Source organism: Mizuhopecten yessoensis, unplaced genomic scaffold (genome assembly GCF_002113885.1).
Source record: "Mizuhopecten yessoensis strain PY_sf001 unplaced genomic scaffold, ASM211388v2 scaffold6719, whole genome shotgun sequence".
Classification (NCBI taxonomy): domain Eukaryota; kingdom Metazoa; phylum Mollusca; class Bivalvia; order Pectinida; family Pectinidae; genus Mizuhopecten; species Mizuhopecten yessoensis.
Window position 1 is genome coordinate 925,550 of NW_018406690.1, and position 23,854 is coordinate 949,403.

Genomic DNA, 23,854 nt, shown 5'->3' on the forward strand with positions numbered 1-23,854 from the left:
AGGTAGGTATATGTCACAGTCAGTTACCATGAAATAGGTAGGTATATGTCATAGTCAGTTACCATGAAACAGGTAGGTATATGTCATGGTCAGTTACCGTGAAATAGGTAGGTATATGTCACAGTCAGTTACCATGAAATAGGTAGGTATATGTACCGGTATGTCATGGTCAGTTACCTGGTAAAAACAACTCTTCTTGTGAGCTGATGTTATCTGCATGTAAAATGTAATGAAAAGATATTCTGAAGCAGTTGTTGGGTAATAGTTTTTTCATACCACAATATATAATAATATTTTAGAGGATGTGAATATATTTCTCCAGTCAAGATTTCATCTAAGCTTACCGGTATATTTTAACATAAATATGCTTTGCTGTTTTCAGAGGGGAAAGACAATGAAGGCTTTGAAATTCTTGATGAAACAAAGAAAACAAAGAAGAAGAAAAAGAAGTAAAATATTGTTTATTTCTGTATTGTTAATCATTCATGATTTCATTTTTGTCAATTCAAATTTTTCTTATTTTAAATGTTAAATGTCAGGCCTCTGTCTGAATATACCTGTATGTAAATTTGTACATGTAGAAACTCCATTGTAGCAATTTCATTTCTCAACAGATCATGATAAAACCTCCTAGTCTACCTGTTAGGTATGTCAGTAACTCAATGTAGAGGGATTTGCATTATTTACTAGCAGTATTATGACTTTTTGAACTTTCTTTTTCTCCAATATCCCAAAAATTAAATTATTATGAAAAATTATGATGTGCAATTCATTTATACATGTAAGACCTAATTGAATCTACTGGTCGACTCATGTTTAACTGTCACACTGCTGTTTTTGTTCTGGTAGAGATGACTCTGGTTTAACCTCACCTAAAGAGAAGTCGGTGACTATCTTAGAATTAGATCCCTCAGCACCTGTGAAGAAGAAGAAAAAGAAGAAGAAGCCCCCTGATACTGAAGATGAAATTGCAGCTACTGAAGAGGAGCCTCCCACACCCACCAAGACAAAGAAAAAGAAAAAGAAGGCTGCAGATGAGGATCGTCCTATGTCACCGGAGTCAGAGCCAGCCTCACCAAAGCCTGCTAAACGCAAGAAGAAAAAGAAGACAGATGAACAGGATGAAGAAGAACGGCCCCTTTCTCCACCTGAATCTGAACCTACCTCACCCAAAGCTGGCAAGAAGAAGAAGAAGAAAAAAGGACAGGAAACAGAAGAAGAAGAAGGAGCTATGTCACCAGCTGAGACAGGCTCACCAAAGCCAGAAAAGAAAAAGAAGAAAAAAGCGAAGAAGGAAACTGAAGAGGAAGAGGCTATGATATCACCACCTATGAGTGATGAGGAGCAAGCCACACCTAGTAAAGGCAAGAAGAAAAAGAAAAAGAAGAAGAAGGAAGAAGATGAAGTTCAGGTTAGTACACATTTACTGTCTAAGTCTCATTCCTACAGAAAATCAGACAATACAATCACTATCAGTACACTTTAATCTGTATTAATATTTTGATGATAAGATATTGCTTGATTTCTTTCATTCCTAAGTTTAGTATAACAGTATAAAACAGAAGTAAAAAGTTTGAGATTTTAAACGCCACAGGATAATATCAATGCCTGATATGAAGAAGGAGCTTTGTCATGAGATGGACTATAAGTATGTCATTGGTATGTTACAGGATGCTGAGGCTGAGGATGCAGATGCAGATGACGAGGAAACAGAGGCGAAGGAAGCGAAAAAAGTAAAGAAGAAGGCACCAGGTAGGTTTTACACGGAAAGTTCACATTTCAGAGTATCAAGGTCACCATTACTTTTTATACGCCTGTCGAAGACGGGGACGTATTATGTTATCACGCGGGCGGGCGGGCAAACGATGTCCGCTCGATATCTCGAGTAATTATTAACGGATTAACTTCAAACTTCACAACAAGGTTAATTACCATGAAACCTCGGACAAGTTCGATAACCGCCATTATCCGACCATAATTTGTGGAGTTATGCCCCTTTATGGACTTGCCGAAACAGTGTCCGCTCGATATCTCGAGTAATTATTAACGGATTAACTTCAAACTTCACAACAAGGTTAATTACCATGAAACCTCGGACAAGTTCGATAACCGCCATTATCCGACCATAATTACTGGAGTTATTACCCTTGGTTTCATTAATGCGATGCATGTGTTCCATGATGTTGTATTGCACTCATTGATCTACCAGTTATGTTGAATGATTTCTCTTTTAATATCAATTACTCACAAATGCTTCATATATTTCAATCATACAAACAACTGCTCATTCAATGTGTGACGGGCGTATTATATACCGCTCGCGGTAACCTTGTTATAGGAAGTGTTTGTTATCATACTTGCAACTTCGTATCGTAACAGACTTTGAGCAAACTTGATACAGTTTTAAAGAAGGAGAATACCTTGGTTATTTCAGGGTTTCAAGGTCAAGCTGAAGGTTGATGCTCATAAAATCATTATTACTCCAGGGACATCATTTCTTTTGGAATTTTAATTAAAATTTACAGAGAATTTAATGATGAGGATATCATAAATGAGATGTGAGATGCAAGGTATATGATCTATGACAGACAGCGTTGCATGTGAGGGAATTTGTATTACACTGCATTTGTATTACACTTTATTGGTATTACACTGTATTGGTATTACACTGTTTTTATGTCGATACATGTATTGATGAAAATAGTTTTGCAGACAAAAACTACAAAGACATTGTCATCAAAGAAGCTTTATCTAGTGAGATGGGATAGATTAGACATTATAATGAAAATATAATGCAAATTTATCATATTGTGATACAGGTGCTGGAATATTGACAGATAATACAAATTTATCATATTGAGATACAGGTGTTGGAATATTGACAGATAAAACAAATTTATCATATTGAGATACAGGTGCTGGAATATTGACAGATAATACAAATTCATCATATTGAGATACAGGTGCTGGAATATTGACCAACATTTTTTACTTCCCACAGTTGTGATAGAAGAGACAGAGGAACACCGTTTAGAGAGGGAGGCGATAGAGGATGAAGGCCAGATACTTGCCGTCACGGTCCACCGCACAGACAAACTTAAGAACGACTTCCATATCTTGCATCCAATGGTGCGTGTTCACATTGTCAATGAGGAGACGGGGCTGAATCTCACCAAACAAAAGAAGTAAGTCTCCTAGTATTAACTTCTCCGGTATTGTTCTCTGAAGCGATCCCATATTGTTTTAGAGTAGCTAAACTTTTAACAATTTTTAGCGATTACTTTGAACTCAAATATTTAAATGATCTAGTTTCATTACTTTCAAAATGTCACATCTCCTGTACATGGATATACCACTCTGTTTTGAAATTGTGATCAAAAACATGTTGTTTGTATGTTTACAGGGACCGAGCTGTGTCGACCTATTTTGAAACTCAAAATGATAATGTCACCCAAATTGTGCCAATAATGACCCAGCCTTTTGACTTCAAAGAGAGAAAGTAAGATGAATTTGCTTTGGTTAAATACATGTTTGAATTGTTTATATAAGTTGAATTTATCATAGCCCCAACTAAGTGGAGGGTTTATAGTATTTGCTTTGTCAGTGCATCTGAGTGTGCGTTCATAGAAAACAGCTTGTCTACAAGATTATTCATGAACCCCTCGACAGATGCAGTTCATATCTACCCCATAGTATGGTAATATCAAGTTCTACACTTAATGAGACTGTTTGTGGTCTTCATTGTAGGTTAACGGGTCAGCGATTGCACTTGACCATTTTTGAAGGTTAAAAGATTGTTTAGAAGATATTTCACAAACACCTCCATAGATTTAGTGTATATTTACACCATAGTGTGGTGATATTAAGTTCCACAACAGATTAGATTTTTTGTGGTCAGTGGTCAGTGGTCAAGGTTAAAGAGTTAAAGTTCAACACTGGACTATTTGTGGTAGTCAGGGTGGGGATGGGGGTAGTGTGAGTGTCTATGTGAGCCTCCACTCTTCTGGTATTTTATTATAAATGATTATTTTCAAAAAAAGTATTCAGTAAAGTTCAGCATACCCCAGTTGATGGATTTCTAAATGGAATTCACTAGTCCAGCCATAAAAGTAATCGAAATTCAAAAGAAGAGATGACCAGACAACATCAACTTGGGGGGGTCTCGGCAAATTCAAACAAGTATACATGTTGGGGCCCACTAGGTGGGCTGTGATTCGTCTGCTGGATAACCAAACTACTCGGTAGTGAAGTGGATGTACAAATTTCTAAATATACCCTCGGAGCACCGCTTTTTCTATTTAGGTATGTTTGGAATGTGTATGTTGTTCTGATGATGGCCGACCTAGTGGGCCGAAATTTTAAACTGGATTAAATTTGCCAGGACGCCCCATTTGATGTTGTCTGTATCAATTTGACACTTGTGTGATAAACTCCATATCAATTGTACGTTTTAATTTGATAATCTCCATATCATTTGAACACTAGTGTAATAAATACCATATCAATTTTATACTTGTTTGGTAAACTCCATATTGTGAAAACACTTATGTACATGTGGGTAATATCTTCATTTCATTTCCAGATCTGTGCTTCCAGTTTGGGAAGAGTTGCTGGTCTTCAATGAAAACTTCAATTACTTTACTCAGGACTACCCCAAAGTTATTGTATTTTTTGAGGTAAGGAATGCTAATGAGAACATTATAATTTAAATTATACAAAATGTATGCATAATAGGAGCAAAAGGTTACCAGTGCTATATATAGTAAACCATTACTGTATTCATGGAGGTAGCTTATCTAAGTCCGGGTTGTTTATACAGCAATCAACCATAATTTTCATTGGTATAATTTCTTAATACTGTCATGTCTTTTTATTGTATTTCAATTCAGGAACAACGTTGGCTGTACTTTAACTTTCCATTTTTTAACCATCAAATATGAGGCAAATTAAATGTAATGGGGATTACCATGCTACTGTAGTTATACGTGATGATTTTCACTGTGAGTAGAGAATTTAATACTGGGCTAATAAAGCAAATATTAACCCTTTCACCACTGTAGACCATAATGGACTCATCCAGATCAAAGTATTGAAAAGTTTACTAAAGTTACATAGGGGTGAAATGGTTGAGGGTGAATAAGTGGACTGGGGAACATTCAGGTATACAGTATGATTACATCCATGTATTTTGTCATAAGATAATACTCACTAATCACGATTCTGAAAACAGGCAGTTACGCTTTCTGGATTCTTACAGGTTAGACATACGTTCAGAATGTTGAAATGTTTGTATTTATTTGTTGTGTCTCCTGTTGTTAGATATTCCAATGCTATGTGCACATTTGTTTCTTCAGCTGTTGGACTTTGTAAGCATGAGCACAGCAAGTCGACAATATGAAGATAGTAAGAGTGAGGGTGGCTGGCACAGAATCGCCTGGGGATTTCTCAAGGTAACTTAAAAAGGGCACAAGCTCAAAAATTGTGACCAGGTTTTCAATATTTACAAAGTTAGTTCTGAATAATAAAATAAGTTGGTAAAAAAGTAATTTGTGATGAAGTGAATTATTGTATTTGACTGCAAATAAGCCCCCACCCCTAGTGTGTTTTTTTTTATAAAAGTCGGGAGGGGGCTTTAATATATTGCGAGTAGGAATTATATTTTCTTTGAAATGAAAAGGAAGTGAGTTTGTCAAATGTTCATCATTTCATTTGTTTTAAACTGCTCATCTATAAAACTAAATGCTGATAACATCTTGTTTCACATCTATGACTCCATGTTGTTGTTGACCTATGACCTTTACCCTGATGACATTTACCCTGTTAACAATCACTCTGATGACCTTTCTCCTGATACCCGTGTAGGTGAAGGGGATGAACGACAAATTGAATGTTGGCTCCAAGGTACGCCTCCAGTTGTTTGAACCAGTTTACAAATTCCGCCCAAAGCCAGACCAAGTGGAGGTAAACTCATTTGTTTTGTTTAAGCTTAAAAGCAACATCAAAAGCAGCCCTTGTGTATGAAAATGAGGAAGTGGCTGTGTTATTGTAGCCATATTAATTTCAGTTAACCTTCTATAACAGAACATTGAACTGGCTATGCCAAGTGTCACACCTCATTGATTATCACTTCTATTATTTAACACGTTACAAATGGTATTTGCTCTGTTTATGACTTGTAGAGTCTATCACATTGTAGAAATACTTGTGTAGTCTATCACATTGTAGAAATATTTATAGAGTCTATCACATTGTAGAAATACTTGTAGAGTCTATCACATTGTTGAAATACTTGTAAAGTCTATCAACAATGTGATAGACTCTACAAGTCTATCACATTGTAGAAATACTTGTAGAGTCTATCACATTGTTGAAATACTTGTAAAGTCTATCAAATTATAGAAATATTAGAGTCTAGTAGAGTCTTTAACATATAGAAATATTGTTAAGAGTTTATTTAGAGTTTGTTACATTTAAAAACATTAAACGATCATATATAGAAATATTAGTAGAGCCTATCACATTGTAGAAATACTAGGGGTACATTCGTGTATCTGGTTGAAACAGGTGAACTCGTTGAACCTGTAAAGAAAACGACAGGTACGGATCTGGAGGCTGACCTCAGGAAAATTTGGCACGTGTAGATTGAGGGGTTCAGACGCACCTGACCGAAACTAAAATGCTGACTATTGCCAGTTTGCGTTATTTCTTTTTAAAACAATGTCAAGTCACATGTAGTTTTTAAGATACGTTATGTAATTCAGTGGACGGATGAAAGAAGGTCATAATATTCTTGAAACACTGTTTTTTATTCTCCGAAACTGTGCATTTTAAGCTCTGCTTATAGAACGGCCCAAGTGCGTTCGTTTATGGTGGAAAATTTCTGCGCCACACGTACCGTTTCAACCGGGATACGCGAATGTAGCCTAGTACATGTAGAATCTATCACATTTAGAAATATTTGTATAGTCTTTCACATGTAGAAGTACATAACAAAGAAATGCATTTTGTATACATGTAAAAGGACTGTTCCTCATAGTAATCCCATAGTCACATTACATTAATAAGCTTCTTAGTCCTGATGCTTAATATCACAGCAACCATTATACTAAACCATGTATTCTAAGTAATTCCTCTTGTTGTTTTATAACTGTACCAGCTCTAGAGTTCCTCTTGTCTGATTATTTAACATTGACTTAACATATAATTTGTTCTGTACCAGCTGTGGCAGTGGTGGAAGACTCAGGGCCGACGTCCCTACCCATCCACACTCTACGTGACCATGAAGGGCATCACACCACCTGATACTGTGGAGCCAGCCATGCGATCCATGTTCGCCACACAGAGGGTAAATAAATAAAAGTAATTCACGTATTGAAATAACTGCCCTTTTCGTCCGTTGTTTTGACACTGCACTTTTCCACATTTATCATTACTTAATACTGTACAGCAGTTTTATTGAGATCAATAATATTGGTTTTATAGAGGTTTATCCATGGCATGGGTTTTGTATTGTATACAAGTGACTTCAGAAAGCAATGTATACTCTCCAAAAGACTTTTCGTTTATAAATCACTCGCTTAAAATATATAACATTGGTGGCATACCTGCCAACTCCACCTAATTAGGAGTGAGGCTCTCGATTTTGGACTCTTAAATTCAATATTTCCAACTTTTGAATTTGCTGAACTATTCCTATTTTCTCAGATCTAATTATTCCATCTGAAAGAACCACTCATTTTAAAGGGTTATTTTGTCTCTCATGTGTATATATATGTGGCAGATTTTAATAGTACATAGGTTTACGGTCGCCTTCTAGCTTCGCGCTAGAGGAAATTTCCCTTTAGCACAGTGGTAGAGCATCTAACTACGAACTCTAGGACGGCGGGTTCGATCCCCGGTTGAAGCACACTTCTCCCTTTCCTGTTACGTATACACAACTTTTGGTGCCAGGTAGTTTAACTACTAGTGTTGCAATTACATTGTGTTTCAGGAAGTGGGAAGCAGGACCTATGCAGATCTAAAGAAGAGTATTAATTGGTCAGATGCCAGGTAAGGTCATGTTTGCATTTTTGTAAGGGGCTCTTGACCTCACAGTGTACCATATATCTATACACAATATATACAGAGCTTGACCATACTCTGAAATTTTCCATATCAAGGGAAGTAACTCTGCTTTTTGGATTTTCACTTTACAGACTAGGTATTGTAAGCTTGATAAGGGCTGTTCCAAAGATACTGTATATGTATATATATAGCGATAAATAGTTTTAAATGTCCATGTGACGGCAAAAATATAAATTTTGAATTTATAGTTGAATTCTTACAATAAATAAAATCTATAGGTCAGGATTCTTGATCAAATTGACCTTATTTTAGATTTGAAATCTTAACTCAGAGATAAAAAGCATGTTATGCATCTTCAATAACATTCATCAGTTTGGAAATATGTAATATCAAAATTTAACTTTATACGCAAACAATGTACATAGTAAGTGTGTCGCAATGTTTCAAGACCGACTGGTCCCTTTGTCAAGCTATGACTGAGTGAGAGATTAGTATTGTTTACCTGTACAAATTGTTTACTTTGTCATAGTTTCATAAAGGGACCAGTCAGTTTTGAAACATTGCGACACATCTAATATGTACATTGATTGTGTATGAAGTAAACCTTTGCATGTTATGTTTTTCTTTTAATTATTTATTCCGTATCTTCTGTAATTTTCAGTTAGTTTTTTGATAATTTCTCATTTTAAGCACATTTTCAGATGTTAATTATTTTGCATGCCATGTTCCATATTTTAGACATCGTCTCTGAGATAATATACCTGTGTATTATCTCGGTAAAATACCTGTGTATTATCTCGTTTATATACCTGTGTATTATCTCGTTAATATACCTGTGTATTATCTCGTTAAAATACCTGTGTATTATCTCGTTAATATACCTGTGTATTATCTCGCTATAAGTTCTACCTTCCCAATGTACTATTGACTCTCTACATAAATGTATTCTGCTTTTGTTCCCTCAGGAAAAAGAGGTAGGTTGATATATGACATGTTTCTCCCTGTGTACATAGACAATATACTTCTTAGTAGTGGAATGTTGCTAGTGGAAGGCTTACCAAATTCAAGAAGCATTTGTATATTATTGATTAAGTGTTTTCTGTTGAAGCGTAGATGAAACAGTAAAAGAATATACATTAAAAAACAATGTGTTTGATTCCCTACATTGATAAACACTTTGTGATTGATCCCTGTTTTGGTCCTCACAGATAACATTATAACCTTTACCAATTTGATCTAATATTAAGTGATTTTCCACAAGTGAAGTTTGATCTATGTCACATTTTAGCAAATTCCTGTCCTCTATCTCTAAACATACTTACAGTCTGTGGCATCATCTACAATGGTCAGATGTACCTTCTGTCTAAATATACTCCCTGTTCATGACAACAAATACCAGTGGTCAGATGTACCTTCTGTCTGAACAATACTCCCTGTCCATGATAACATCAGCATCCAGTGGTCAGATGTACGTTCTTTCTAAAAATACTCCCTGTCCATGACAACATAAGCCTCCAGCGATAAGATGTATCTTCTGTCTAAATATACTCCCTGTCCATGACAACATCAGCCACTAGTGGTCAAATGTACCTTCTGTCTTAATATACTCCCTGTTCATGACAACATCAGCCTCCAGTGGTCAGATGTACCTTCTGTCTAAACATACTCCTTGTTCATGACAACATCAGCCTCTAGTGATCAGATGTACCTTCTGTCTAAATATACTCCCTGTCCATGATAACATCAGCATCCAGTGGTCTGATGTACCTTCTGTCTAAACATACTCCCTGTTCATGATAACATCAGCCTCTACAGTGGTCAGATGTACCTTCTGTCTAAACATACTCCCTGTTCATGATAACATCACCCTCCAGTGGTCAGATGTACCTTCTGTCTAAACATACTCCCTGTCCATGACAACATCACCCTCCAGTGGTCAGATGTACCTTCTGTCTAAACATACTCCCTGTTCATGACAACATCACCCTCCAGTGATCAGATGTACCTTCTGTCTAAACATACTCCCTGTCCATGATAACATCACCCTCCAGTGGTCAGATGTACCTTCTGTCTAAACATATTCCCTGTCCATGATAACATCACCCTCCAGTGGTCAGATGTACCTTCTGTCTAAATATACTCCCTGTCCATGATAACATCACCCTCCAGTGGTCAGATGTACCTTCTGTCTAAACATACTCCCTGTCCATGATAACATCACCCTCCAGTGGTCAGATGTACCTTCTGTCTAAATATACTCCCTGTCCATGATAACATCACCCTCCAGTGGTCAGATGTACCTTCTGTCTAAACATACTCCCTGTCCATGATAACATCACCCTCCAGTGGTCAGATGTACCTTCTGTCTAAACATACTCCCTGTCCATGATAACATCACCCTCCAGTGGTCAGATGTACCTTCTGTCTAAACATACTCCCTGTCCATGATAACATCACCCTCCAGTGGTCAGATGTACCTTCTGTCTAAACATACTCCCTGTTCATGACAACATCAGCCTCCAGTGGTCTGATGTACCTTCTGTCTAAATATACTCCCTGTCCATGATAACATCAGCATCCAGTGGTCAGATGTACCTTCTGTCTAAACAATATTCCCTGTCCATGACAACATCACCCTCCAGTGGTCAGATGTACCTTCTGTCTAAACATACTCCCTGTTCATGACAACATCACCCTCCAGTGATCAGATGTACCTTCTGTCTAAACATACTCCCTGTCCATGATAACATCAGCATCCAGTGGTCAGATGTACCTTCTGTCTGAACAATACTCCCTGTCCATGACAACATCAGCCTCCAGTGGTCAGATGTACCTTCTGTCTAAATATACGGTCTCCAGTGGTCAGATATGTCTTCCGTCTATATAAATTCCCTGTCATCACTATCATCTGTCTCCAGTGGTCAGATATGTCTTCCGTCTATATAAACTCCCTGTCCACAATATCATCTGTCTCCAGTGGTCAGATATGTCTTCCGTCCATATAAACTCCCTGTCCACTATATCATGTCTCCAGTGGTCAGATATGTCTTCCGTCTATATAAACTCCCTGTCCACTATATCATCTGTCTCCAGTGGTCAGATATGTCTTCCGTCTATAAAAACTCCCTGTCCACAATATCATCTGTCTCCAGTGGTCAGATATGTCTTCCGTCTATATAAACTCCCTGTCCACAATATCATCTGTCTCCAGTGATCAGATATGTCTTCCGTCTATATAAACTCCCTGTCCACAATATCATCTGTTTCCAGTGGTCAGATATGTCTTCCGTCTACATAAACTCCCTGTCCACAATATCATCTGCCTCCAGTGATCAGATATGTCTTCCATATAAATAAACTCCCTGTCTACAATATCATCTGCCTCCAGTGATCAGATATGTCTTCCGTCTATATAAATTCCCTGTCCACAATATCATCTGCCTCCAGTGGTCAGATATGTCTTCAGTCTAAATAAACTCCCTGTCCACAATATCATCTGTCTCCAGTGGTCAGATGTAACCTATAACAAGTCTTGTAAGATCACTCTCACCTCTACAGCTTGCTATATTGGATAATAATGTCTTCCTATATGTGATGGTTTTTGCCATCCCTGCCATGTTTCAAAAAATAGTTTCTCTTTGCATCTTATTTCTTTACAATGAAATATATTAGTTAGACAGGATTTTTTTCAGAGCAAACTACTTCTACCAATTTAGTTTCTTAAATTTCATGTACCAGTACATTTTAGTTGGTAATTTTCAACATTTCTTTTGTTTTATTTTTCTACTAGTGCTTGACACTAGGATGATACTTAAGCATATAGATAATTGTTATTTAGTTAAATAGTTGATTATGGCAGCATAGGACTAAAATAGACCTCTGTTTCACAATGGGAAATCTTTATACATGTCAACAGAGAGTAGAAATAAGCAAGAAAATGGGAAAAAATAGCTGACGTAGGAACAAACACAAATCCACAATGCTAGGCGTTTTCTACTGGAAATTTGTGACAGCGCTTATCTTTTAAATCTTTCACTGAAATATTTGTCTACGGCAGCACTATTTTTGGTCAATACTGCTTCAAAAACATGATAAACAGGTATAAATATATGTAGTAGCATTGAAAATGTTGCTTTACATATGTTTCAGTCTGTTAAAACTGGTGTTCAGTACTGTGTATGCAGTTATTTAAGCCTTTACAATCATTATTCAATGTAGCCAGTGTAAAGGCGAGGACTTGTAGCATGTTAATAGGGGAACTTGTGGGGTTTTGTGGGCCTGCATGATGTAGATTTCTGAAAAAATTATAGAAATGATGTAGATTTCTGAAAAAGTTACAGATGTGATGTAGATTTCTTAAAAAATTATAGATATGATGTAGATTTCTGAAAAAATTATAGAAATGATGTAGATTTCTGAAAAAATTATAGAAATGATGTAGATTTCTGAAAAAGTTACAGATGTGATGTAGATTTCTTAAAAAATTATAGATATGATGTAGATTTCTGAAAAAATTATAGAAATGATGTAGATTTCTGAAAAAATTATAGAAATGATGTAGATTTCTGAAAAAGTTACAGATGTGATGTAGATTTCTTAAAAAATTATAGATATGATGTAGATTTCTGAAAAAATTATAGAAATGATGTAGATTTCTGAAAAAATTATAGAAATGATGTAGATTTCTGAAAAAGTTACAGATGTGATGTAGATTTCTTAAAAAATTATAGATATGATGTAGATTTCTGAAAAAATTATAGAAATGATGTAGATTTCTGAAAAAATTATAGAAATGATGTAGATTTCTGAAAAAGTTACAGATGTGATGTAGATTTCTTAAAAAATTATAGATATGATGTAGATTTCTGAAAAAATTATAGAAATGATGTAGATTTCTGAAAAAATTATAGAAATGATGTAGATTTCTGAAAAAGTTACAGATGTGATGTAGATTTCTTAAAAAATTATAGATATGATGTAGATTTCTGAAAAAATTATAGAAATGATGTAGATTTCTGAAAAAATTATAGAAATGATGTAGATTTCTGAAAAAGTTACAGATGTGATGTAGATTTCTTAAAAAATTATAGATATGATGTAGATTTCTGAAAAAATTATAGAAATGATGTAGATTTCTGAAAAAATTATAGAAATGATGTAGATTTCTGAAAAAGTTACAGATGTGATGTAGATTTCTTAAAAAATTATAGATATGATGTAGATTTCTGAAAAAATTATAGAAATGATGTAGATTTCTGAAAAAAGTTAAATTTATGATGCAGATTCTGATAAATTTATAGATATAATGTAGATTTCTGAAAAAGTTGAAGATATTCAGATTCTGAAAAAATTATAGATGTGATGTAGATTTCTGAAAAAAGTTATAGATATGATGAAGATTTCTGAAAAAGTTAAATATATGATGCAGATTCCGATAAATTTATAGATATAATGTAGATTTCTGAAAAAGTTGAAGATATTCAGATTCTGAAAAAATTATAGATGTGATGTAGATTTCTGAAAAAAGTTATAGATATGATGAAGATTTCTGAAAAAGTTAAATATATGATGCAGATTCCGATAAATTTATAGATATAATGTAGATTTCTGAAAAAGTTGAAGATATTCAGATTCTGAAAAAATTATAGATGTGATGTAGATTTCTGAAAAAAGTTAAAGATATGATGTAGATCTCTGAAAAATATATAGATATAATGTAGATTTCAGAAAAAATTATAGATGTGATGTAGATTTCTCAAAAAAAATATAGATATGATGTAAATTTCTGAAAAAGTTACAGATATAATGTAGATATTTGAAAAAGTTAAACAAAATGTAGATTTCTGAAAAAGTTATAGATATGATGTTTATTTCTGAAAAAATATAGATAGATGTAGTTTTCTGAAAATGTCATAGATATGTTGTAGATTTCTGAAAAAGTTATAGATAAGATGTATATTTCTGTCTGAGTAAGATAAAAGTGAAATACAGCATGGTGAATTACTACCTTGAACATGCATGTTATCCCGGTACAAATATTGTATTGCTATGCATGCAGCATGGTGGTTCAGTATTATGGAGCTGTATTGCATCTAGTTACTTGTATTTTAATCTTACTCTGTATATGTCTGAGCTTGAGAAATGAGATCTCATGTATCATGAAAATGATGGATAAAAGAACCATTTAAAAAAAATCTTGTCAGTTATATAATACAAGGTAATGTTTAACTGAAATTTTTAAAATATTAAAAATGTAAAATTGCCATATAAATACATTTTAAATATTTAAAATTTAACAAATTTACAGAGAAAAAAAAAAGATAAAAAATTTGACTTTCTTTGATTTACATGTTTAATCAGTCTATAATTCTACTGGCCTTGCTTTATGAGGCATATTTTTTCCCCATTTAACCCCCGGGGTAACTTCAATTTTCCCATAGGGAAACTTCTCAAAAGAACTATATAAGTTAAGAAAACATCTTGAACAAAAGCTAAGGATTGTTTTAGAAATTTGGGCAATAAATGGTGCATTTTTATCATTTAGCATTTAATATATAATTTACACTCAATTTGTCTTGCAATTTAAACATATAATTGGTGTTGAGAATTGGGTAAATTTGTCCAAATGTGAATAACAAAAAAATTGAAATGTCTTTAAATTTCAGTGCTGTATGTCATAGTGATTTTTCAGGTATTACAGACATGGCTGTAATATGTTGGCATATTTAAAGAAAATAAAAAAAAATAAACAAAATGGTGTACTTTTTTAACAGCATTTGTTACAATAATTTGTTGGAAACATGAATTTTTGGGGGGGAAAAATTGTGAAGTTTATGGAAAATACTTTTTTGTTTACTAACACAGAGACACAGATAGGAAGACGCTTTCCTCGTGGTCGAGGTTGGTCGGTCAGATGTGTCGTATCCCTAACCAGATGAAGCTGACACTACCTGCTGGCAGGAAGGGGTGTTACGTGGTGAAGTTCTCACACGATGGAAGGTAAGCGTTGGGAGGTTGTACCATTATGTCAGGAGTCCTTTCACATAGTTAACTCATTCACACCTACCGACACATTTGAACTCTTCCAATTCAAATGTTGGAATAGTTCATTATGAAATTTTAGGGGTGAATGAGTTAATTGTTGACCTGTAATGATTTACTGTACAGAGTATCAATCCCTGGTATGAAATTTTGTGGTTTATGCTGAAGGACTGATTTGTGGGGATAATATATTCATGGAATTTGCATTTTCAAACAAACTTTTTATATATCATCATTTAATACAGTAAGTAACAAGATATAATGAACCAATGTTCATACTTGCCAACTCTCCCTATTTAGGACGGAGACTCCTGAATTTGGACGCTAAAACTCAGTAATCCAACCAGTGACTCCGCCTAACTATTCCTATATTCTACGGTCTAATGATTTCAACTGAAAGTACAGCTAAAAAATATGTCATTTTAAAGAGTAAATACATCATGTACACACATTTTATTTAGTTTTAATTTTGAGCGTGCAGAATCTCCCCATTGGAAATTTTAAAAAGTTGGCAAGTACGAATGTTTAGTGTAGACTCATATACATGTACCTTATCTTTACAAAACGTATCTATGATCACGGATGAGGAAGATGTCATAACTAAAAAGGTTTAAATCACGCAAACTGTCTTGACATCAAAGATGCCTAGTTAAGGGGTTGTATAAAATATCAGCTGAGCTTGATAATTGTGCCTCCAGAAATATGCATGATGAATATGTAAAGAAAGCAATATCAAATCTTGAAAAAAGCATTTAAATGAAATTTATGGCTAGGATTACTTTATCACTGGCTTCGTATCTTACCTGGAAATACCAAGACATACAAATATTAAATCATTCGAATTCACCCCTACATTTTCAAACTGTACTTGTCCAGTCTTTGATATGGTAAGGTTCAAATGTGACTTTAGGGGGTGAATGGGTTAAATGTGTATTGAAAACCTGTGTATAGTAACTGTAGTACCTTCACACTGACTAGAGTACTGCAGTTAACAATACATTTATCTGTCTCAGATTGTGATCATTATTGACTTATGTTTATATATACGTTTAATTTCTATTACTACATATTAGGTTTTTTCAATGGCCTGGACAGAGCTTTTGTTTACTTCAAATATTTACGTAGTTAGTATTTCTTTAAACATTTAAATGCATGAAACAACATCCCAGAAAAAGTCTTTTCTTCTTTTACAGTTTAATTAACACTTTGTGTGTTATTGTATTTCAGAAATTTAGCATGTGCTTGTCACGACCGAGAAAACTATCCAATTCTAGTCTATGAGGTTTGTATTCTTTCGTTTGTCATTTTTCCAAATTAAAAATAAACATATCCAGGCAAATATAAGCAACATAAATAAGGAAAAAGTTTGACTCAAATGAATGTTTTTTTCACTAAAAGTTTGACTATTGTGTTTTATGTGTATAACTGTTTTCTGTATCATTGTAGATCCCATCAGGTCAGCTGCTGGGCAAGTTCAGAGGTCATTTTGGAATTGTGTATGACCTTTCATGGTCTAAGAAGGATGATTACATATGTTCTGCCTCATCTGATGGCACAGTCAGGTAGGTAACGTTCCTGACCACACAGTGTAGCATAGGCCGCATTCGTTTATCGCGATCCAAACGGTTGGACCAGTGTTGTTCGTTAATGAAATAAGGTCGGACCTAGTAATCTGATGCTGCTGATAGGCAAGCCTTGACAAAGCCATGCAAGACATGCATAAATATTCGTAGGTCCGCCAGGATTTATACCCGAAAATGGTACATTTATAAACGGACAAACTGGTTGAACCGGATATGTGAAAGGGGCCTAACTGACCTTTAAACACTACGTATATACATATACTGTCAGATTGACAACTAAGGAGATCTTAAGATTAAAAATACCAAGTCTATTACATACACAGAGTTTGTGCACGCCATCTGTCCTCACTATGTACGGGTGAAGTAGGTATACAAACTGGGAGAAGAGGAAGTAAACCTCAGCTTCTGTGAGAGACGGGAGATAACTTTACTGATAACAATGATTTACTATACACTAAAGAGAAGTTGTCTCCCTTCAACCAAATTACACCTGTTAAACATAAGCTATGCAATATAAGATATTTTTAAAGAATAATTTGTCGTCCTCTAGCAAAAAACATGATGTTTGTAGCTGACATTAGACTCTTGACTTAGTATTCTGAGTAAACAGACTGTCTATGTGAGTGCCATTGTAATTTTTGTGTTTCTGAAAGCCCCATGAAAAAAAATAGACAAAGAATTTTTACAGGCCTAACAGTTTCAGTAGTATGTTGACACAAAACAAAATAAAAGTAGATGAGTTTAGTCAACATTTGACTATTTTGAGTGCAGATTGGTGTTCCCTTACACAAAACACTGCTTCCAATCAAATTAAAGAGAAGGCCATGTATATTATAATTTCACTGTTGTGTATTGGTGTTCCTTACGACTGTAAAATAGTTAAAAAAGCAAGATAACAACCTGGTTGCAAAAGAAGTATGCTACTGAGCTATCTAGGTTATTCTAAAAACTATTAACGAACTATCCTAGGTTTTGTGAACCAGACTGTTTCTTTAGGATATAAACATGGTGATCAAATATTTCCTTTCCAGTAACTTATTCTTTCCTTCATTTGTTATTCTTTCCTTCATTTGTTTATCAGAGTGTGGAGTTTGGAGAACTTTAATACCTCAGAAAAGCTATTGCCCCATCCTGGCTTTGTGTACACAGCACAGTTCCACCCACGTGTGGATAACATCATTGCCACCGGTGGATACGACCAGGTGGTGCGGATCTGGGATGTGGATGTCGACAGTGTTCATGGACAGGTAGGACATTTCCAGTTCACATGCTTGGTAATAAGCCCCCCCCCCCTCCCCCAATTTATAAATGAGTGTCAGTTCTGAAAATAAGGCATTTCTGCTTGTCAACATTGGGAATAACCCCAGTGACCTGTATGTTACCCCGTTTTTTTTATTAACATTCACTCGGAGATAAACATTGGTAAAAGATAGTCTACCAGAATCGCCTGTTTCTATCTCTTATACTTACAACATTCAGGTACATGTAATACCATTTCATATTGTAAAAGATAGATGTCTGTCGACACATGTATGTTCATGCATGGAGAAAAAACTACAGCTGTCTTCATGTAAAACATAATACAATGTACTTTAGAGTGACCTATGCTTGTCTTTCAGGAATATCAGTCAAACCCGAGTTTGTATTTTGTTTATTTTGATGCATGGTCATGTAAATCACTTAGTAATATACACGGACAGCTTTCTCTGTAGGAATTTTCAATGTGCTTTGGTAACTACCAATCAATCGCAGTGCGGCCCTTCTTGCTATCTCTGAGCCACAGCCCATCTCTCATGTTTGGCACAGGGCTGAAAAACTATAATTAAAATCAGAAATTATAATTGATAACAATATTTAATAAACCGAGAAACAGAGATGGCAGTTGTATAGTCTCAGTCATGTAATGCCTGAATTAGCTTGCATTTCAACACACTTAATAAGTTCAGTTTATCATCATATATTCTGATACAGCTTTCCTTTGATGAGTCGAAGGTCAAGGTCATTGGAGATAAAGATGATGACATACAGATATATAACTGTTTAAATGGTGTATCATGAATAATTTACATATTTTTCATCTATAATTCTAGAAACTGACGCAAGAAAGATTTCTGACCGTGACGACTTGTTGAATTTTCCCGATTTTGTAATGGAATCGTTATCGAAATAACATTGTTTGTTTTCAGTTAAAACAAGAGATTGAGAACCACAGGGGCCATGTTAACTCTCTGTGTTTTGATGATGATGGTCAGAAGATGTACACAGCCGACAGTGTTGGCATTGTCCTTATCTGGAACGTGTACGTGACGGAGAAAGTCAGCCAGAAAGGTCAGTCAAACACAAAGTTTTCATCACATTTCAAAACTGTATATAGAAAAAAACTTTGATAATCTTATTTGATTAGAATATATCACAATAACAGATCGCTAAACTCCCAGAAATAAAGACAGATATGTCATACTGAGAAAGTTATTATCTGTATATATATATCTTCAAAAAATATGATGAAATAATCTTAACAATTGTTTTATTAAGTAAAATCAGAAAGAGTGTTCCTAAAAAGCTTCTGTGTTATATTGTAAGTTAATATTTGTATTCACAATGAATTTTGTTTTGCATAGTAGTCAATATATCTTTGTCCCTCATTTATATATGTACTGCTTGGATTTTAATAACAGGACACTCTGGTAAGCCAATGACCATCACGACTATATATATCAGATCTTGTGGTGGATATACTCCAGTTTTTTCTTTAGACTAGGAAAATTAAACATATTTAGATACTATAGTCACCACATTACAATATCTATGTTTGGAAAAAAAAATCACCACTAACACATTAAACTACAGTCAACTTCATATAATATACAATACCTGGGCCCGTATTCATAAAATCGCTCCCATGCTCAAGCTCAGATTTTGTGCTCAAGCCCAATTTCTTATTTCAGTAATAACTTAATAAAAATTTACATGTTGCCAATGATCTGGAAGAATTTTGGGCCGAATACCGTTACGGTTTTTAAACTTGATCTCGTGACATGATTTTTAACCATTGACAAGAAAGTAGGTTTGAGCACAGAATCCACGCTAGAGCACGAGAATGGCTTCATGAGTACGGGCCATGCCGATGTGTAACCATGGTATACAAAATAGACATGAACAGATTATAGCATCTCAGTGGTATCTCTAGTATGTCCATATGGGTCTCCTCATTCTGTGTTGTTCCCTAAGACACCTGTAGACAAGACTCTCTCATCGAAACTCAGTATGTGTCTCTTCACCTTCTGCTACTATCTAACACTGTTAGTAACCATTTTTTAAGGAATCTATTTTCTAGTCAACTGAAGAAGTCCCCTTCACTGATTAAAGGAAGGAATAGTCACTATCAGAGAGAAACATTACGCCTAGGACATGTACATGTTTACACCAAATTACATTTTGATTTTTTTTGTAAAATAATAATTTATATATGACATCAGTACGTAGATCTATTTTTCTTGTTATGAAATAGATATATTGCAATTAGAATCATTTCTAGATTAGTGCATGTCTTGTTATGATGGACATTTACTATGTAACTATGTAAGGTTCAAACAGTGTGTAAAGCTAGAAGGAATTATGGCTGGACACATGTAGATAACAGTGTGTGCTTATGCAATACTGACACATAAGGATCAAGCATGGTATGACACTATATCATATATTGTATATTCAGAAACTAAAAAAAAATTCTTTATTTGTCTGTCAGTTTATTTTGACCATTCCAGATAATATTTCAGATATGAGTTTATTTCAGGTTAGTGGAGGGGCATTTTCATAAATGATGTATGGATGGATGAATATATTGGAGGTTGGGGGAGGGGCATTTTCATAAATGATGTATGGATGGATGAATATATTGCAAGTTGGGGGAGGGGCATTTTCATAAATGATGTATGGATGGTAGGATTTTAAACGAATTTAAAAATATGCTGAGGCGAGGGTAAAAGAAAGTATATTTGTATCTGTATTTCAGGATGAATGGGAAAAATAATTGTTTGAAAACTCCAAAAATGTTGACATACTGTTACGCAATCTATAACAAGTTTTATTTACCCATTATTTTGAAATCCAGCTTCTGTTCTGTTCGAATAAAATGTACGATCTCTGTTTTCCTCATGTTATTGTCACCAACAAGAGGGATGTGTAGTCACACCTCACATATGGTCAAATATTGGTTAAAATATCATATTGGTTTTGATGGAATACATTTGTACCAAATATTAGAAGGGAGATAACTGCAACAGTAAACATATACAGACAGGCAATTCAACCTCACTCAAAGTGTGTAATTTTAAATCACGATCATTGAAGCTCAGACTTTTTGACTGAATGCTGATCCTATAGTTATACACTGGTATGGACAGGCTTACAGTGCCATGTTCCTTCTGTTTTAGGTTTTCTTAGAGATTGGATAAAGTATCAAGAACTGACTGATCCTGAAATGAAGGTAAAAATAAAAACACTTTTATCTTCACTGTATGAAATTTGTTTTTGTCTTAAATCTTCACTGTATGAAATTTGTTTTTGTCTTAAATAACAATGCAGGAAATGTTGGAGCATTACATATGTTGTATAAACCTTGACTTGGTGCAGTGTAGTTACACAATCATACTGTGTTGTATTCATGGTCCGGGCATTAGTATCATATATACATATGTAGTTTAAATTAAATGTAATCGGAGTATTTCATGGCTGTGTTTAATATGTACCATATGTAGATTTTTGTTTTTGTAAAAATATGACAATGACACAACTTAATACTCTCAATGCAGTAATGACAGCATATATTAAGTTTTCTAAAGTATTGAATTGTCCATTGTCATTGACTTGGTTCATGGTAAATAAGAACTGTTGACTAGTGCCTTTATGTGTAAAGACCCTTCCTCCATTCTTCGGTGAAGAGGATTGTAAACATAACCAAACGCATATCAGAAAGGTTTTTAATTCTCTGTAATAAATCTTTGTTATAACTGGGCTTTCTCTCGTTACAGGACGTTCCCATCAACTATATCCAGCTCCATCATAGTGGGCGTCGCCTTCTGGTTCATTGTCGGGACAACATCATCAGGATGGTAGACCTGCGCATGTATGTACATTGTCAGTTGTATTGGATGATACACTGTGAAGATCATCATATAAGGAAAATAACGAAATTCTTAGATATGAGTAAAATAAGAATATATGCAAGATTCATTTGCTGATGTTGTGACTTTTATCTATTACTGATGGTTGTTTATTGTTATTACAAGGGGAACCGTTATGATGATTTGCTCTCATTGGAGAGGGCAAACAAAGGCGAAAATTAAATTGCGGCAAAAAAATCCTGCTACCTTTTTATACAGTATTTTGATATGGCAACTTGTTTTGATATACAATAAAGTAAATTATATATGTACCAAACACATATTGATGAATCTTTTAAATTGATTGATACAATATGATGCGCAACAAAATCAATTAAAAATTAATATGTAAATATGTTGGTGACCTATTTCCTTAAAAGACAACGAGTGATGCAAAAGTACATTGGAGCATTGAACTTCCGGGAACAGATCCGGAGTTCCATCACCCCATGTGGGTCCTTTGTGTTCTCTGGGAGTGAAGATAACTACGCATATGCTTGGAACACGGACACTGGTGGGTATAACTCTATAGACTCAGTTTATCATGTGGAGAAATATACTCAACTAGACTCTGTCATGTTTGTAGGAACACTTGTGATTTAGTCCCGAAAATGGACAGAGTATGCATTTACAATGTCCCCATATTCAAAAGGACGTCATTTCTTTAAAAATGTCCTTGGTAACTATGGAAAAGGATCATGTTCAATTAAAAAAAGACCCCATTTATAACATATACAGTGCTGAAACTGGTGAATTAGCAGGTATACCTCTGTGATAAAACATGCAGGTTAAAATTTGTAATGTTGCAATAGTTGTCACATTAACAGATTTTTAATATTGTAGAAATATTGATAGGGAAAAGAGTGGTTTAGATATTCACTTGTGATTATATTATGGCCACCAGTATGTGTTATAACAGTAGTTGTAATGATCTGAGAGCATTATGTGTTATAACAGTAGTTGTTAGGATCTGAGAACATTATGTGTTATAACAGTAGTTGTAATGATCTGAGAACATTATGTGTTATAACAATAGTTGTAACGATCTGAGAACATTATGTGTTATAACAGTAGTTGTAAGGATCTGAGAACATTATGTGTTATAACAGTAGTTGTAACGATCTGAGAACATTACGTGTTGATGTTACAGGGGACCAGGTGGCTATGTACTCGGAGCTGAACTACCGACATCCTGTGACAGATATTGACTACCATCCTCGTGACCACATGTACGCAGCATGTTCTTTGGGAGACAACCAGCCCATTGTTGTGTATGACTATGATCCATATGGTGAGTTTTCATGTAGCTTAAGGATCCCTGTCCCACTGCACTACCATTGTTATGCCCCCGCCATATGGGGGGGGGGGGGGCCATATAGTGTCCTGTATGGCCCGTCGCGTCCTGCCCGACGCGTCCTGTCAAACATCAAACACTAAAACTAATTTCACATGGTGACAGGGGCATTCATGTCTTATAGATATTTTCTAGTTTCTGTATACAGTAACCTCCCCTTAACTTCCGTTTGGCTATTACTTTTAGCCGTTTAGCACATTTGGGCTAGTACAACTGCATTGACCAGGTAGCTCAATCAGTCACAGAGGAAGTCTAACAACTTGAAGTCCAGGGTTTGAATACCGGTCTAGCCCCACTGAAAGTTTTACACCGAGAACGTTCTTGTTGATTACATTTTGTTAATTTTATCTTCATGATTTTTGATTGAAGTCCAGCAAGGTATGGTTTTCTTTCAGAACTGATTTATATGGTTATAGTGGTGCTGGGAAAAACAGTTGCCAATACTTAGTTACAGTTTTTGGCCATTTTACAGGGATCCTTAAGGGAAGCTTATTAACAGATACGATATTGTATATATACCCTGATTTTGCAGTAATATTTTCGTGTTTGTGCAGAAAAAATGTTTAAATTGTGATACATTGAATTTGCGATTTTGGAGAGTATTTAGAGAGTAGTATCTAAAACTGTTTAGAATCGTGTTGAGTTGA

At 34.9% G+C, this 23,854-nt stretch overlaps 1 protein-coding gene across 4 annotated transcripts in view; it reads left to right on the forward strand.

Moving 5' to 3' along the window:
• LOC110452521 (jouberin-like) overlaps nucleotides 1-23,854 on the forward strand; it is a 52,961-nt gene that overhangs the window by 6,940 nt on the left and 22,167 nt on the right. Inside the window, exons 6-26 of one of the 4 annotated variants that reach the window (XM_021501103.1) lie at nucleotides 383-449; nucleotides 850-1,411; nucleotides 1,671-1,752; nucleotides 3,002-3,185; nucleotides 3,404-3,499; nucleotides 4,583-4,676; nucleotides 5,355-5,450; nucleotides 5,863-5,961; nucleotides 7,220-7,345; nucleotides 7,991-8,049; nucleotides 9,030-9,038; nucleotides 14,929-15,063; nucleotides 16,333-16,387; nucleotides 16,552-16,667; nucleotides 17,770-17,935; nucleotides 18,875-19,016; nucleotides 19,367-19,375; nucleotides 21,125-21,177; nucleotides 21,722-21,816; nucleotides 22,234-22,367; nucleotides 23,004-23,144. In XM_021501103.1, coding sequence (XP_021356778.1) covers nucleotides 383-449; nucleotides 850-1,411; nucleotides 1,671-1,752; nucleotides 3,002-3,185; nucleotides 3,404-3,499; nucleotides 4,583-4,676; nucleotides 5,355-5,450; nucleotides 5,863-5,961; nucleotides 7,220-7,345; nucleotides 7,991-8,049; nucleotides 9,030-9,038; nucleotides 14,929-15,063; nucleotides 16,333-16,387; nucleotides 16,552-16,667; nucleotides 17,770-17,935; nucleotides 18,875-19,016; nucleotides 19,367-19,375; nucleotides 21,125-21,177; nucleotides 21,722-21,816; nucleotides 22,234-22,367; nucleotides 23,004-23,144 — 2,520 coding nt within the window. The remainder of the gene's footprint in view (nucleotides 1-382; nucleotides 450-849; nucleotides 1,412-1,670; nucleotides 1,753-3,001; nucleotides 3,186-3,403; nucleotides 3,500-4,582; nucleotides 4,677-5,354; nucleotides 5,451-5,862; nucleotides 5,962-7,219; nucleotides 7,346-7,990; nucleotides 8,050-9,029; nucleotides 9,039-14,928; nucleotides 15,064-16,332; nucleotides 16,388-16,551; nucleotides 16,668-17,769; nucleotides 17,936-18,874; nucleotides 19,017-19,366; nucleotides 19,376-21,124; nucleotides 21,178-21,721; nucleotides 21,817-22,233; nucleotides 22,368-23,003; nucleotides 23,145-23,854) is intronic. The other 3 variants (XM_021501104.1, XM_021501106.1, XM_021501107.1) reach the window with 3 other exon arrangements.